Below are 13449 nucleotides of genomic sequence, written 5' to 3' on the forward strand. Positions count from 1 at the left end.
TTCATGACATGAGGCCATGAAGCTTTTATCTAGCACACAGTGAGGTAAGTGAGTACAACCTGTGCTATTATAGGCAATCAATATTTATTTCTTTGAAAGGATTATGTGTAACTGCTGAAATGCCATCAATTAAACTCAAACAACATTCAATCTATCACATTTTAAAATATTCCCGATGCCCAAAGAGCAATTTTTATCAACATCTACACAAAATCAACCTACTTTATGATTTGACAATGCACATAGTTTTGAATTAAATCCTAGTTCCTAATTTTAAAAGGGTAAATTTACAATATAAAAACATTTATACATATTGTATTCTTAGCCTAGAAAACAGAAGTGCTGCATTCTATACCTAGTAGCTAAACAAATTCTCTTTTCCTCTTCCCATTATTACAAATACTGATTTCTGGTACCCGTTAATTATAGCTTTAATTATATTTGAACCATTTACCTTGAAATATAACTTATCTTTCTGGAAATTTAAGATTGCAGGTCATAAGGTGAAGAAATGTTGGTCTGAACATGAAATGTTTTTTTTTAAAACATGAATATGAGAAGAAAAATCCTAAAGTGTGATTTAGGTAAGAGATTTAATGAAAGGTTACTGATAACTAACACTATGCACAACAATTCTTTTCAGTCCTCTATAAACCTCTGTTTAATTTTCATATTACCATTTACAAAAATTCAACAAGTTCCTAAATCAGAAATGCTAGACTATGTGACTGTGCTGATAGTACTGAAAGTAAACTAGCATTTCTTGTTCTAGTTGAACTTTTACTAAACTATTTTCCAAGTGCCTAAATATGTACCAACTGCATGGGAAAGGAAGGATATTATTAAAACTGAAAATGAATATTGATATGCCTATGCCATGGAACCTATATAAACGCATTAAAAAACAAAAACAAAAAAAACCAACTTGATTATTGATTTAGTCCTCCTGACAGCAACACTTCCCATTGGGAAAAGTTTTCAGTACTTCATTAAAAATCTAGCTAAACAGGCCTGTAAAATCTGTAGTAGTCTCAGCTGCAGAGCTGAGGCATCATTTACATTACTTCTCCGTTTCAGGAAGCATATTCTGCAGTCTTCTGCTAGGAAAAGTATTTTAAAAATGTTCAAAATATCTGATCAAAGCCTTTTGACAAAATGAACAAAACAGAAAAGCAGCAACTCATTCTAAATAATCAGCATACTCTTTAATAATAATAAGGTCTGACATTATTCCTCAGGATTTTAAAAACATGCTGCAAAGCTCAATCTTTCTCTTCAATGTTCTTTTTTGTCGATATTGTAGCTTGATATTTTTCCCCATTGCAAAAAAGAATAAAATATAATGGTCCAGCCACTGAATACTCTGCTTACTGTACTGACAAATATAAATAAAGTGTGTTCAGTTCAGCCCAAACTGAACTTTTCTTATCGGTATGAACATTTTCACAAAGAGAATTGGTTCATTTTGACCAGAAAAACAAAACTAAGATGCTGGTTCAAAAATACACTGCTCCAAACAAATGGATCAGTTAGTTTGGACCCTTGCAGTAATACACTATTCAGAGTTAATGTATGAGCAGTGGGATTTTTTAAAATCATGCCATATCCAAGAGGCTATGCTGAACATCTTATTGTGGTCTCGGTCTTAACATCTAAAGAGAATTCAGCATTAAAGTGCTAACATGAAAGAAAAAGTTTCTGTAATAAATGTTTCAAGGTATGGGAAAATACCCCAGTTATTTTAGAAGAAAAACAATGTTTCAAATTATTTAAGGAAACTGTACCTTGTCAAGCTATAACTTTCCTTTTTTTTTTTTTTTTTTAAATGAAAATTAACAAACTAGAAAAAACACTGACAGCTCCTTGGAAATATCTTATTCTGTATTCAAGTAAACTTTCAGATGAATTGCTACTACAAATGACTTGCAGCTACAAATAATCCATCTAAATACTACCCTTTGATGAGTTGGTAGAACAAGTAAACTTGGTTTCACTTTAACAGTTTGTTTTACAATATTTTTAGCAGTTCATTTGAAACAGTTGCACCTTTTCTATACTGAAGCTTTTTCAGCACTTAAAGCATTTCAGTAAGACTCTGGTATTACAAACTCAAATTCAGTACTACCCTCTGATAGATTTTGTTTAAAAAGTGATTCACTTCCCTGCTGAATGAAAATATCATCCCAGGTCATTGGCTTGGTTGGAGGATTAGAAGTTGTTCCTTCAGCATCATCTTTTCCTGCACCAACACGATAAACAAGTCCATCCTCGTTTATTACAGGTATACTGCTTGAACGATCAGTAATATATGCATATTGTCTGATCTGTAAAGACCTGCAAGGATGCAAACGATAAAGCTTGGTATCTCCAGAAGGGTCTTGACTATGAACTGATCTTATATGTGAAGCCATAACCTGATAATTGATGAAAGATTTCCCACATGTCAAACACTGGTACCTTCGCTCACCAGTGTGGTGAATTTCATGTTTTGTACGGTATTCTGCAAGAGGGAAAACTTTTTCACAGTATCGACACGGATACTTCTTCTCCCAGGAATGAACGTTGAAGTGTCTCCGCAAACTTGTCAGACACACATAGGATCTCTTGCATACAATACAAATGTAGTAGACCCTTCCATCCACTATGAGCTCATAGTGATCATCATGCTTTAGCTTCATGCGTTTTCTGTTTGCAGGATCATCACCAGATGTTCTCGGCATCTCGTCAAGTTTGACTTCTCCTTCATCTGGGTCATCTTTTACAGGAATTACTATGTCATATGTATCTTCACCAATATTTGCATAAACCTTACAACCTGTTGACAAGCCTTCTATTTCAGTAGCTGTATCTAAAGTTATGATCTTCTGACCTTCCATCACATGTTTTGATGCTACACCCACAGAAGAATCCTTGTTGCTTCCAGTAAGAACATCTGAGATTTTTATTTTAAACTCTCCAGGTTTGGAAGATGGTTCCTGTGGAAAAGTAACAACCTGTTTTTTCTGTACACCTGATCCTTCAAATGCTGCTACTTTGGGGGGAGAAGATTGCTGAACCAAAGAACTGCTACTGACTGAACCTGGACTAGATGAGCTAATGATATCATCATCTTCCACATCTTCCTCCTCCTCTTCTTCTTCCTCCTCCTCAACAGCATTTGTTTCCATTTCAGCTAAAGACTCATTATTAGATGGCTGTTGATTCTCCCCAAGCAAATTAACTGTAGGAGACACGTGTTGTTGATGTGAGGAACTGACACTTAGTGATGAATTAAGTTGAGACTGATTTAGCAAAATGATGTTGGGGGTCAAATGCTTTGGAGTTGAGGATTCAAGTGATTCAGCACTAGTTTGCGTTTGGTTTGGATTGGGTTGGTTGGCAGAGGAAGTGAGTTTTTGAGTTGCTGCAATACTAGTTAGAGGGGGAGATCCACCAGTGCTACAGGACGTTTGGTCAGAAACCACAGCAGGATTTGGGCAAGGTTGGCTCTGTGCCACTGCACTGGTCTCTGGAGAACGCTCCTTCGCAGGCACAATTTCAGAGCAAAAGATGACATCATCATCATCATCTGAATCACTCACTGTAATTTTTGTAGTTTCATATTCTTCACCATGTAAGGAAAATGATTCTGTTATAACAGGCATCCCACCAATTACATGTTGACTCAAATGTTTTGTTGGGCATATTTGTGTTTCAAGACTCTCTTGATCTGAGCTAGAAGGTAAAGTTTCTGAAGTACCATCCTGGATGCCACCAGATAGGCTTTTTACTTGTGACAGAGGTACACCCAGTTCTGCTATAAATTTAACTCCCAATAATTGCCCTGATTTAATCAACTCATCAAGTAAGTCTGATCGAACTCGGATTATTTTTGAGCTATATATATAGTTGAGTATTTCTGCAAAAATCTCTGCTCTTATAAAGCTCAGTTCCACCACTTGCCCAGCAACTGAGAAAAGCTGGTGAAAATACGTGCTAGAAGCAGAAAGGACATTTCTGTGGGCTCGAAATTTCCGGTCCTCCACGATGACCGTAACATCACAAAAAAGTCCATGGTCACGTTGTTCATTCAAAGACTGGAGTAGCATTCCAGAGTACTGGGTGTCTGTTGCAGAAATCAGTTTTTTTCCCTCCATTCCTTCAGAAAGAAAAGTAAAAGGAACCATGTTAGTTTACAGAATTTATAACATTTTCAGATGCAGTACAGAATCCTCCCATTCAGAATTTTTTGTTTTTCCCCTGCTCAAACTAAGTCTTATTAATGAGGCCTTGTCTACACCTAATATTTATACCAGCATAGCTATGTCAGTTGAAGGGGTGAAAAAAACCACACCCCAACCAACATACCTATGTTGACAAAACCCCAGTGTAGGCACAGCTAATGTCATCTGGGGAGGTGGTGTTCCTACACTGGCAGAAAAACTCTGTCAGAGTATTCTGCCACTACATTAGAGAGCTACTCATAGCTACATGCCAGTATAGGTTTAGCAGCGCAGACAAAGTCTGATTCCCACTGGTAAACAGTCCATATACTGTATTGCTCGTAAGTTTCATGATTGCTGCTACTTGTTCTCCATAGCTGTAAATATATCCAAAGGTCTGTGTTCACTAAAATGAGAAACTCAACTGAGTAATAACCAACAAAGCGTTAGCTGGAGACACCATTAACTTAAGGTCAATATCACATCAACATAATCAAGATTTAGGCTCTGTAAAGCTACAGTTTTTTTAAAAAAAATTAAAAATAGAAATATTTAAAAAACAAAAAAGTTTCACATGTAAATATAAGCAACCATGCAAAATTGTCCTGAGTTAATTACAAGCGCAGCTAACAAAATTATGTATGTGCTCTTTACCACAGTGACTGATGCTAATAAAAAAGCTATGGATATTTTACTCCCTGTCCAAAAAAATACAAAAAACAAAACAAAAAATTTACTTGCCCCATGGGAGCAGAAATTTGCAAGCCTACCCTACCATGTTTGCAACCCAACTACTGCAGCATTATGCTAAGGAAGAAGAGCCAGAAAGTGAAATCAACAGGTCTATTTTCATCTCCCAGTACAATATTTCAGAACAATGCAAAACCATCAGTACAGTGAAAAGGAAAGATTTTTTATATGATTTTATAAATTAAAAACACAGCTGGCAAGGAAACAAATTTAATGTCAATTTTTACCCTGACAGGTCCCTTTACATAGAGAGAATGTCATTTTAGACTTGGGTTGGTAGCAACAGATAAAATATTAGATATTAATTACAAATGTCAAACTACTTAAAATGGGAGGTGACCGACTGTTTATCACTATAAAATGTTGATAATTACTGACCCGATATTAAGCAAATTTCATGTTCCTTCCTCACTGTAGGTCATTGCAGCCAATTACATAGTCATTTCTTTTTCAAAAGAATTAGCACAAGTAGTAAGTACTGTAACTTTAGAATGCTGCTTCTTTGGAGAGGAAAATGTAGGTATCAAACAACTTTACTTCAAAGCTACTAAATATAACTTGGCTTTCCAAAAATTACTTGGCTTGCAAGTAATATTGTAGCATTATCAGGACCATCATTATGACATCTTGTTTTTATTGCAAAAAGAAATATGAACTTTTTGGTTTAAAACCAATACTAATTAAATATCAATTATTTCCCTTTATGGTGTCAAGCAATTTCAAAAGAACACAAAAGATACTAACCCTTACAAATGGGTAAACTCTAAGCACCCTGCCAACAACCTCAGCCTCTTAATTGTGGGAATTCAAACACTTGTGTTTTAAATAAAAATCTCTACATGTCAATGGAGAGAAAGGTTCAGTTGCCTCCTGCCTGCTCAGAGGGCAATTTAAGCAACACAAACAGAAAGAATCAAATACACTGTGGTATGTCTGTCTAGATAGCTACTGAGGATCTGCAACAAGAATCAGCCCTGGGGAAGAACCAAGGGCTGCAACACAACCATTTTGAAAGAGGACTGGACGGGGGGAAAAAACCCAGTAGGAAACAAACATGGGGGATTAGCCTATGTATCAACTGAAACCCCCTTTTCAACAGTTCCATCAAGAAATATTAACAATGCCTTGCCAGTAAGTCTTTATAATATAAGATAATCTTAAAATACAGGTGATGCAAGTATCATGGAGGAGAGGAAAGACTTCAAGGTTAAGGAGCAGATGATTAATACTGGAGCAGCTTGCTAGACCTCCACATGCAGGAGTGTGCGTGTTTGATTGCATTGTTATGCCTTGCAGGAGTGGCAGCATGGGAGGACAGGACACAGAAGGAGATTAGTAAAACTCTCAGATAGGGTCCTGCAGGTGTGTGAGCAAAGAGGGAATGCAGAGGTTGCAGGCAGCAACATGAAGAGGGTGAGGACAACAATGCATGGTAATGGTGGCAGATGGGGGCGGGGGAGCAGCTGCATGGGATGGGGTGGGGATTGTTGTGCCTGGAAGCAGTATAGGGAAATAAAAAGGCACCTCAAACTAGCAGATTGTGGAGGTGAACTGCTTTAGCTGGGAAGACGGACCTCTGTGAATATTAACTAGAAGATTAAACAGGGGGTTGAACTTTTGTTCCTTATAGCAAGACGGGTGGGAATGCTGTGTATAGAGGATTAAGGGGGACTTGTATTTATACAGGAACTGTAGAGGGGAGGTAAGGCAGAGCATATAAGGAGAGCTGCACTGTTGTCACTTTTCAAAGGGGAAAGTGTGTACACTTTAATTACAGAAGACTAGAAGGCTGAGCTTGGGGAATTCTGGGTGCCATATTGTCGGACTAAGTATAGGGCTGGATACAGGAGAACTGCTATGATACAAGGGGATTGAGAGTCTGAGGATTGTGGCTTCATTAGTGGGGCAATTTGAGGATGCATTTCCCCACAACCACTGTTCCAATATGCAACCCCATTTCTGACTTCAATATTAAGCCTTGGGTAAGAGCGTTGGGGGTTAGATATTGGAGGCTGGATATCGCGGGTATAGGGAGTATGTGGGGAAGCTGGTAATTGAGGGAGCTGTGCATGGGGTGTTTATATAAGGCTGTAGGCCAGATATTGGGAGCCAGGTGAGATACTGTGAGGAGAGTATTGGAGGCTAGAAGTTTGGGTAGTAGGTACTAGACCATGGGGTGTGTATAGGGCTGGGTAAGAAAGGGGCAATGAGCTGGGCTACTGGGGGGCTGAGTAGGGAGTGTATAGGGGGCTAGTTGGGGACACAATAGGGGGGATATTAGGGGCTGGGTAGGGAGGCGTGAGGTGGGATTTAGGTGGGACACAGAGCACTGGATGGGGTGGTGACGTGGGTTCTAGGTGGAGGGCTGGGGGTGGGGCATGTGAGAACAGTAAGGTGGCATATGGGTGAGGGCAGACAGATGGGCTTTAGGTGGGGGCTGGGGAAAGGAAATGGGGGGGGGGGCGGGTGAGGACAGGGAGGGGGATCTAGATGGGGCCTGGGGAGCTGGAGACTGGGGGAGAGGAGGGGAGGGCAGGGAGGTGAGATCTAGGTAGGGCATGGGGGGCTGGAGCAGGCACATGAGGCTGGGTAAGAGCAATGAGTGGGGATCTGTGGGAGGTGTGGGAGGCTGGGTAAGAGCAATGAGGTGGGAACTGTGGGGGCTGGGGGACATGCGAGGTGGGATCTGTGGGGGACTGGGGCAGGCACATGAGGCTGAGTAAGAGTGGTGAGGGGGGATCTGTGGGAGGGGGAGGCTGGAAAGAGCCGTTAGATGGGATCTGTGGGGCGCTAGGGAACATGTGAGGGGTGATATGGGGGAGGGCACGGGTGTGGGATCTAGGCAGGCATGGGGGGCTGGGTAAGAGCGGGGGGGCATCTGTGGGGGGGAAGGGCAGGGATCTAGGCGGGTGTGGGGGGCTGGGTAAGAGCGGTGAGGCGGGATCTGTGAGGGGCTGTGGTCGGTGGAAGCTGGGAGGCTGGGTAAGGGGGGGTGAGGTGGGATCTGTGGGGCACTGGGAAGAGCAGTGAGGGGGTGATCTGTGGGGGGCTAGGGGACATGTAAAGCTGGGGGGGGCTGGGGCTGGCATGCGGGGGGCTGGGTAAGTTGGGTGAGATGGGATCTGTGGGGCGCTGAGGTAGGTGGAAGATGGGGGGGGCTAGGTCAGACACGTGGGGGGCCGGGCAAGAAGGGTGAGATGGGATCTGTGGGGGGCTGGGAAGAGCAGTGAGATGGGATCTGTGGGGGGCTGAGGGACATGTGAGGCTGGGTGAAGGGGGATTTGTGGGGGGCTGGGAAGAGCGGTGAGATGGGATCTGTGGAGGGCTGGGGGACATGTGAGGCTGGGTGAAGGGAGATCTGTGGGGGGCTGGGAAGAGCAGTGAGGGGGGATCTGTGGGGCAGGCACGTGGGGGGCCGGGTGAGGGGGGTGACATGGGATGAGGGGGCTGGGGCAGGCACGTGGGGGGCCGGGTGAGATGGGATGAGGGGGCTGGGGCAGGCACGTGGGGGGCTGGGAAGAGCAGTGAAATGGGATCGAGGGGGCTGGGGTAGGTGAAAGCGGGGGGGGGACTGGGGCGCTTTCCGCCCGGGGCGGGGGGGGCGGCTCTGGCTGCTCCTCTCCCGCCCCCCCGGCCTAAGGGGCAGCGGGGGGGGGGCCCGGGCCGGCCGAGCGGGGGGGGGCGCGAGCCGCTGGCCGGGGGGAGGGGCAGAATCTGCCCACACAAAGCGGGGAGCCGCTTCCTGCTTCCTGCGAGGGGAGCGGAGCCGGAGCCGGAGCCGCCGGGGAGAGGGGCCCCCCCCGGGGGCCGGCGGGCCCAGGCCGCGGCGTGGGGGAGGGTCCCGGGTACCTGCGCTCCGAGAGCCGCGCTCCTTCCGCCAGCAGACAACGGGCACCAGCTCGCCAGCAGCCGCCGCGGCCCCGCCCGCCGCCGCGCCACCCCCGCCACGCGGCCGCCAGGGGGCGCTGCCCCGCCGGCCGCCGCGCTCCCTGCCCGCCCCGAGCGCGCTCGGCTCCCTTCGGAGCGCGCCCCCAGCGCCCTCGGCCCCGCTCGGCTGCTCCCGGAGCGCCCGCGCCTCGGGGGCGGGCCGGGCCTTGGCGTGCCCGGCCTGGCTGGGCCCCGGCGCGGGTGCCAGGGCGTCGCTCGCACGTGGGCCGCCCCCAGCCCTGCCCGCTGGGGCAGCGCCCGCCAGGGCCTGCTGGCGCCGGGCCCTGCCCTGGCGGGACCAGCTCGCCGGAGTGGGAAATCGGGACTTTTTTGCCTATATAAGACAAAGCCCCTAATTGGGATGTCTGGTCACCCCACCAGCAAGGGCGGCTCTGCTGCTGGTAACCCTGTAAGGAGGCCTGGGATGGGGCTTTCTGCCTCTGGGAGCCACAGCCCCATCAGGCATAGGGTGGCCGCCGGGGCCTTTATCTTAAGGGACTGTCCTTCATTTCATTGATTGGGGTGACCCTAAGGTTGCCAACCCTCCAGGAGTGGCCTGGCATCTCTGAGAATTAAAGATTAATCTTTAATTAAAAAGAACAGGAGGACTTGTGGCACCTTAGAGACTAACCAATTTATTTGAGCGTAAGCTTTCGTGAGCTACAGCTCACTTCGTCGGATGCATTGAGCTGTAGCTCAGGAAAGCTTATGCTCAAATAAATGTGTTCGTCTCTAAGGTGCCACGAGTCCTCCTGTTCTTTCTACTGAAAATGTTAGTCACCTAAATAGGTTTTATCAACAAATGAAGGAGTTTTAAACAGTCTGATAAAAATCCATTCCCCTCTTAGCTCTACTGTCACTTTGTAATCTCTGGTGACATCACCATTACTAACTCCTCAACCATCACAGTCTTTCATCTTCAACAGAACCTGCTAAAGTCAAAACCCAACAAGCCCATTTTCTTTTTAAATAACTTCAGGTCTTTATACATCGTAAAGAAGCAATGGGGCAATAGCCTCAGCTTTTTCCCTTTGCAGGCCATCTTCAAATGGAAAGGCTAGAGCACCTGGAGATGTCTTCTTGCGATGAAGAAACATTTTGTCTTGGCTGAACAGAGTGATGGATGGGACCAAGTGATGAGATTTACCATTGCCCTGTACTTTGTGTGGTCACGTACCTGCTTTGCAATGTGGGAATGACTACAAGAGATGCAGTGCAATGGTTAACTGGGCGTTCTCAGTTTACATTATTTAGAGACTATAACTTATCCTGTGAAGAATCAGTGATTTTGTGGTGAGCTAATCCTGCTAGAGGCTTGAACTAACACTTTAAAACCTCAGATAGTGATGAGCCACAGTGTTAGAACACTGAAGACGTGAGAAGTAATTCTTCCATTCTACTCTGCACTGATAAGGCCTCAACTGGAGTATTCTGTCCAGTTCTGAGTGCCACGTTTCAGGAAAGATATGGACAAATTGCAGAAAGTCCAGAGGAAAGTAACAAAAATGATTAAAGGTTTACAAAACATGACCTTTGAGAAAAGACTGAAAAAATTGTGTTTGTTTAGTCTGGAGAAGAGAAGACTGAGGCGGACATGATAACAGTTTTCAAATACATGAAAGATTGCTCCAAGAAGGAGGGTGAAAAATTGTTCTTAACCTCTGAGGATAGGAAAAGAAGCAATGGGCTTAAATTGCACCACGGGAAGTTTAGGTTGGACATTAGGAAAAACTTCTTAACTGTCGAGGCAGTTAAGCACTGGAACAAATTGCCAAGGGAGGTTGTGGCGTCCCCATCATTGGAGGTTTTTAAGACCAGGTTAGACAAACACCTGTCAGGAATGGTCTAGTTGTTACTTAGTTCTGCCTTGAGAGCAGGGGACTGGACTACAGGATCTATTGAGGGCCCTTCCTGTCCTACACTTCTACGCATTCTTCCGCATCCTGGAAACCCTGCTGGAGTTGGTATGCACACTCCTAACACAAAAACTAGGCGAGGGGAGTTGTTAATACTTTCAGGCAGAAATCAAGCAAGGATAATTATAGCCCCAGAGATTTCAGAAAGTTCTAAGCATGTTAAAACAGAGTGAAAATGGAAACTATTTGATTCTAACCACTTCCCCAATAAATTGTCTCTAATCTTCCTGTGTAAGCCTGCTGAGAAAGTGCTCATAGACCAGCTATAGCAGCAGCAGCTTATCTCCCACAACTTCTCAGTTACTGTCCTGATTGCAGACCAGAGATGTTACTGTTTGCACTGATCTAATGGCTATAGACCCATACCAGTGGGGGCTGCTGTGATGCAAGTAGCTCACACAATCAAAGATCTGCTGAAATCAAGGGTAGTGACCCTGGGAAATGTGCAGGTCATAGTGGATGGCTTTGCTGCAATGGGATTCCCTAACTGTGGTGGGGCTATAGACGGAACCCATATCCCTATCTTGGCACCGGAGCACCAAGCCGGCGAGTACATAAACCGCAAGGGGTACTTTTCGATAGTGCTGCAAGCTCTGGTGGATCACAAGAGACGTTTCACCAACATCAACGTGGGATGGCCGGGAAAGGTGCATGATGCTCGCATCTTCAGGAACTCTGGTCTGTTTCAAAAGCTGCAGGAAGGGACTTTCTTCCCAGACCAGAAAATAACTGTTGGGGATGTTGAAATGCCTATATGTATCCTTGGGGACCCAGCCTACTCCTTAATGCCATGGCTCATGAAGCCGTACACAGGCAGCCTGGACAGTGGTCAGGAGCTGTTCAACTACAGGCTGAGCAAGTGCAGAATGGTGGTAGAATGTGCATTTGGACGTTTAAAGGCGCGCTGGCGCAGTTTACTGACTCGCTTAGACCTCAGCGAAACCAATATTCCCACTGTTATTACTGCTTGCTGTGTGCTCCACAATATCTGTGAGAGTAAGGGGGAGACGTTTATGGCGGGGTGGGAGGCTGAGGCAAATCGCCTAGCTACTGGTTACGCGCAGCCAGACACCAGGGCGGTTAGAAGAGCTCAGGAGGGCGCGGTACGCATCAGAGAAGCTTTGAAAACCAGTTTCATGACTGGCCAGGCTACAGTGTGAAAGTTCTGTTTGTTTCTCCTTGATGAAACCCCCCGCCCCTTGGTTCACTCTACTTCCCTGTAAGCTAACCACCCTCCCCTCCTCCCTTTAATCACCGCTTGCAGAGGCAATAAAGTCATTGCTGCTTCACAGTCATGCATTCGTTATTCATTCATCACACAAATAGGGAGATGACTACCAAGGTATCCCAGGAGGGGTGGTGGAGGAGGGAAGGAAAATGCCACACAGCACTTTAAGCACAGCACTTTAAAAGTTTACAACTTTAAAATTTATTGAATGACAGCCTTCTTTTTTTTGGGCAATCCTCTGTTGTGGAGTGGCTGGTTGGCCGGAGGCCCCCCCACCGCGTTCTTGGGCGTCTGGGTGTGGAGGCTATGGAACTTGGGGAGGAGGGCGGTTGGTTACAGAGGGGCAGCAGTGGCAGTCTGTGCTCCAGCTGCCTTTGCTGCAGCTCAACCATACACTGGAGCATTCTGGTTTGGTCCTGCAGCAGCCTCAGCATTGAATCCTGCCTCCTCTCATCACGCTGCCGCCACATTTGAGCTTCAGCCCTGTCTTCAGCCCGCCACTTACTCTCTTCAGCCCTCCACCTCTCCTCCCGGTCATTTTGTGCTTTCCTGCACTCTGACATTATTTGCCTCCACGCATTCGTCTGTGCTCTGTCAGTGTGGGAGGACAGCATGAGCTCGGAGAACATTTCATCGCGAGTGCGTTTTTTTTTCTTTCTAAGCTTCACTAGCCTCTGGGAAGGAGAAGATCCTGTGATCATTGAAACACATGCAGCTGGTGGAGAAAAAAAAAGGGACAGCGGTATTTAAAAAGACACATTTTATAAAACAGTCGCTACACTCTTTCAGGGTAAACCTTGCTGTTAACATTACATACATAGCACATGTGCTTTCGTTACAAGGTCGCATTTTGCCTCCTCCCACCGCGTGACTACCCCCTCAACCTTCCCCCCTCCCTGTGGCTAACAGCAGGGAACATTTCTGTTCAGCCACAGGCAAACAGCCCAGCAGGAATGGGCTATACTGAGTGTCCCTGAAGAAAAGCACCCTATTTCAACCAGGTGACCATGAATTATATCTCACTCTCCTGAGGATAACACAGAGAGAGAAAGAACGGATTTTGGTTGAATGCCAGCAAACATACACTGCAATGCTTTGTTCTACAGTGATTCCCGAGTATGTGTTACTGGCCTGGAGTGATAAAGTGTCCTACCATGAAGGACGAAATAAGGCTGCCCTCCCCAGAAACCTTTTGCAAAGGCTTTAGGACTACATCTAGGAGAACCGCAAATGCCAGGGCAAAGTAATCCTTTCACATGCTTGCTTTTAAACCATGTATAGCATTTTAAAAGGTACACTCACCAGAGGTCCCTTCTCCGCCTGCTGGGTCCAGGAGGCAGCCTTGGGTGGGTTCGGGGGGTACTGGCTCCAGGTCTAGGGTGAGAAACAGTTCCTGGCTGTCGGGAAAACCGGTTTCTCCGCTTGC

At 45.7% G+C, this 13449-nt stretch overlaps 2 protein-coding genes across 3 annotated transcripts in view; one reads left to right on the top strand and one right to left on the bottom strand.

Annotated features, from left to right (window-relative positions):
- The window catches only part of TMEM255A (transmembrane protein 255A), a 57126-nt gene extending 55343 nt beyond the window's left edge, over positions 1 to 1783 (top strand). The window contains exon 10 of the transcript XR_014712946.1: positions 489 to 1783. The gene's annotated coding sequence lies outside the window, so the exon portion shown is untranslated. The remainder of the gene's footprint in view (positions 1 to 488) is intronic.
- A 75-nt stretch (positions 1784 to 1858) lies between these two features.
- On the bottom strand, positions 1859 to 8881 carry ZBTB33 (zinc finger and BTB domain containing 33). 2 transcript variants are annotated; one of them, XM_084638766.1, is made up of 2 exons: positions 8802 to 8881; positions 1859 to 4138 (listed from the first exon to the last, which is right to left on the bottom strand). In XM_084638766.1, the coding sequence occupies exon 2, from the start codon at positions 4134 to 4136 to the stop codon at positions 2085 to 2087; it is 2052 nt and encodes a 683-aa protein (XP_084494892.1). In that variant the 5' UTR covers positions 4137 to 4138; positions 8802 to 8881; the 3' UTR covers positions 1859 to 2084. The 2 variants fall into 2 exon arrangements, with proteins under 2 accessions (XP_084494892.1, XP_084494893.1); XM_084638767.1 differs by lacking the exon at positions 8802 to 8881 and adding an exon at positions 5331 to 5381.
- Between the last annotated feature and the right edge of the window lie 4568 nt (positions 8882 to 13449).

The sequence above is a fragment of the Lepidochelys olivacea genome (assembly GCF_965140295.1).
Source record: "Lepidochelys olivacea isolate rLepOli2 genome assembly, chromosome: 9".
NCBI lineage: Eukaryota > Metazoa > Chordata > Testudines > Cheloniidae > Lepidochelys > Lepidochelys olivacea.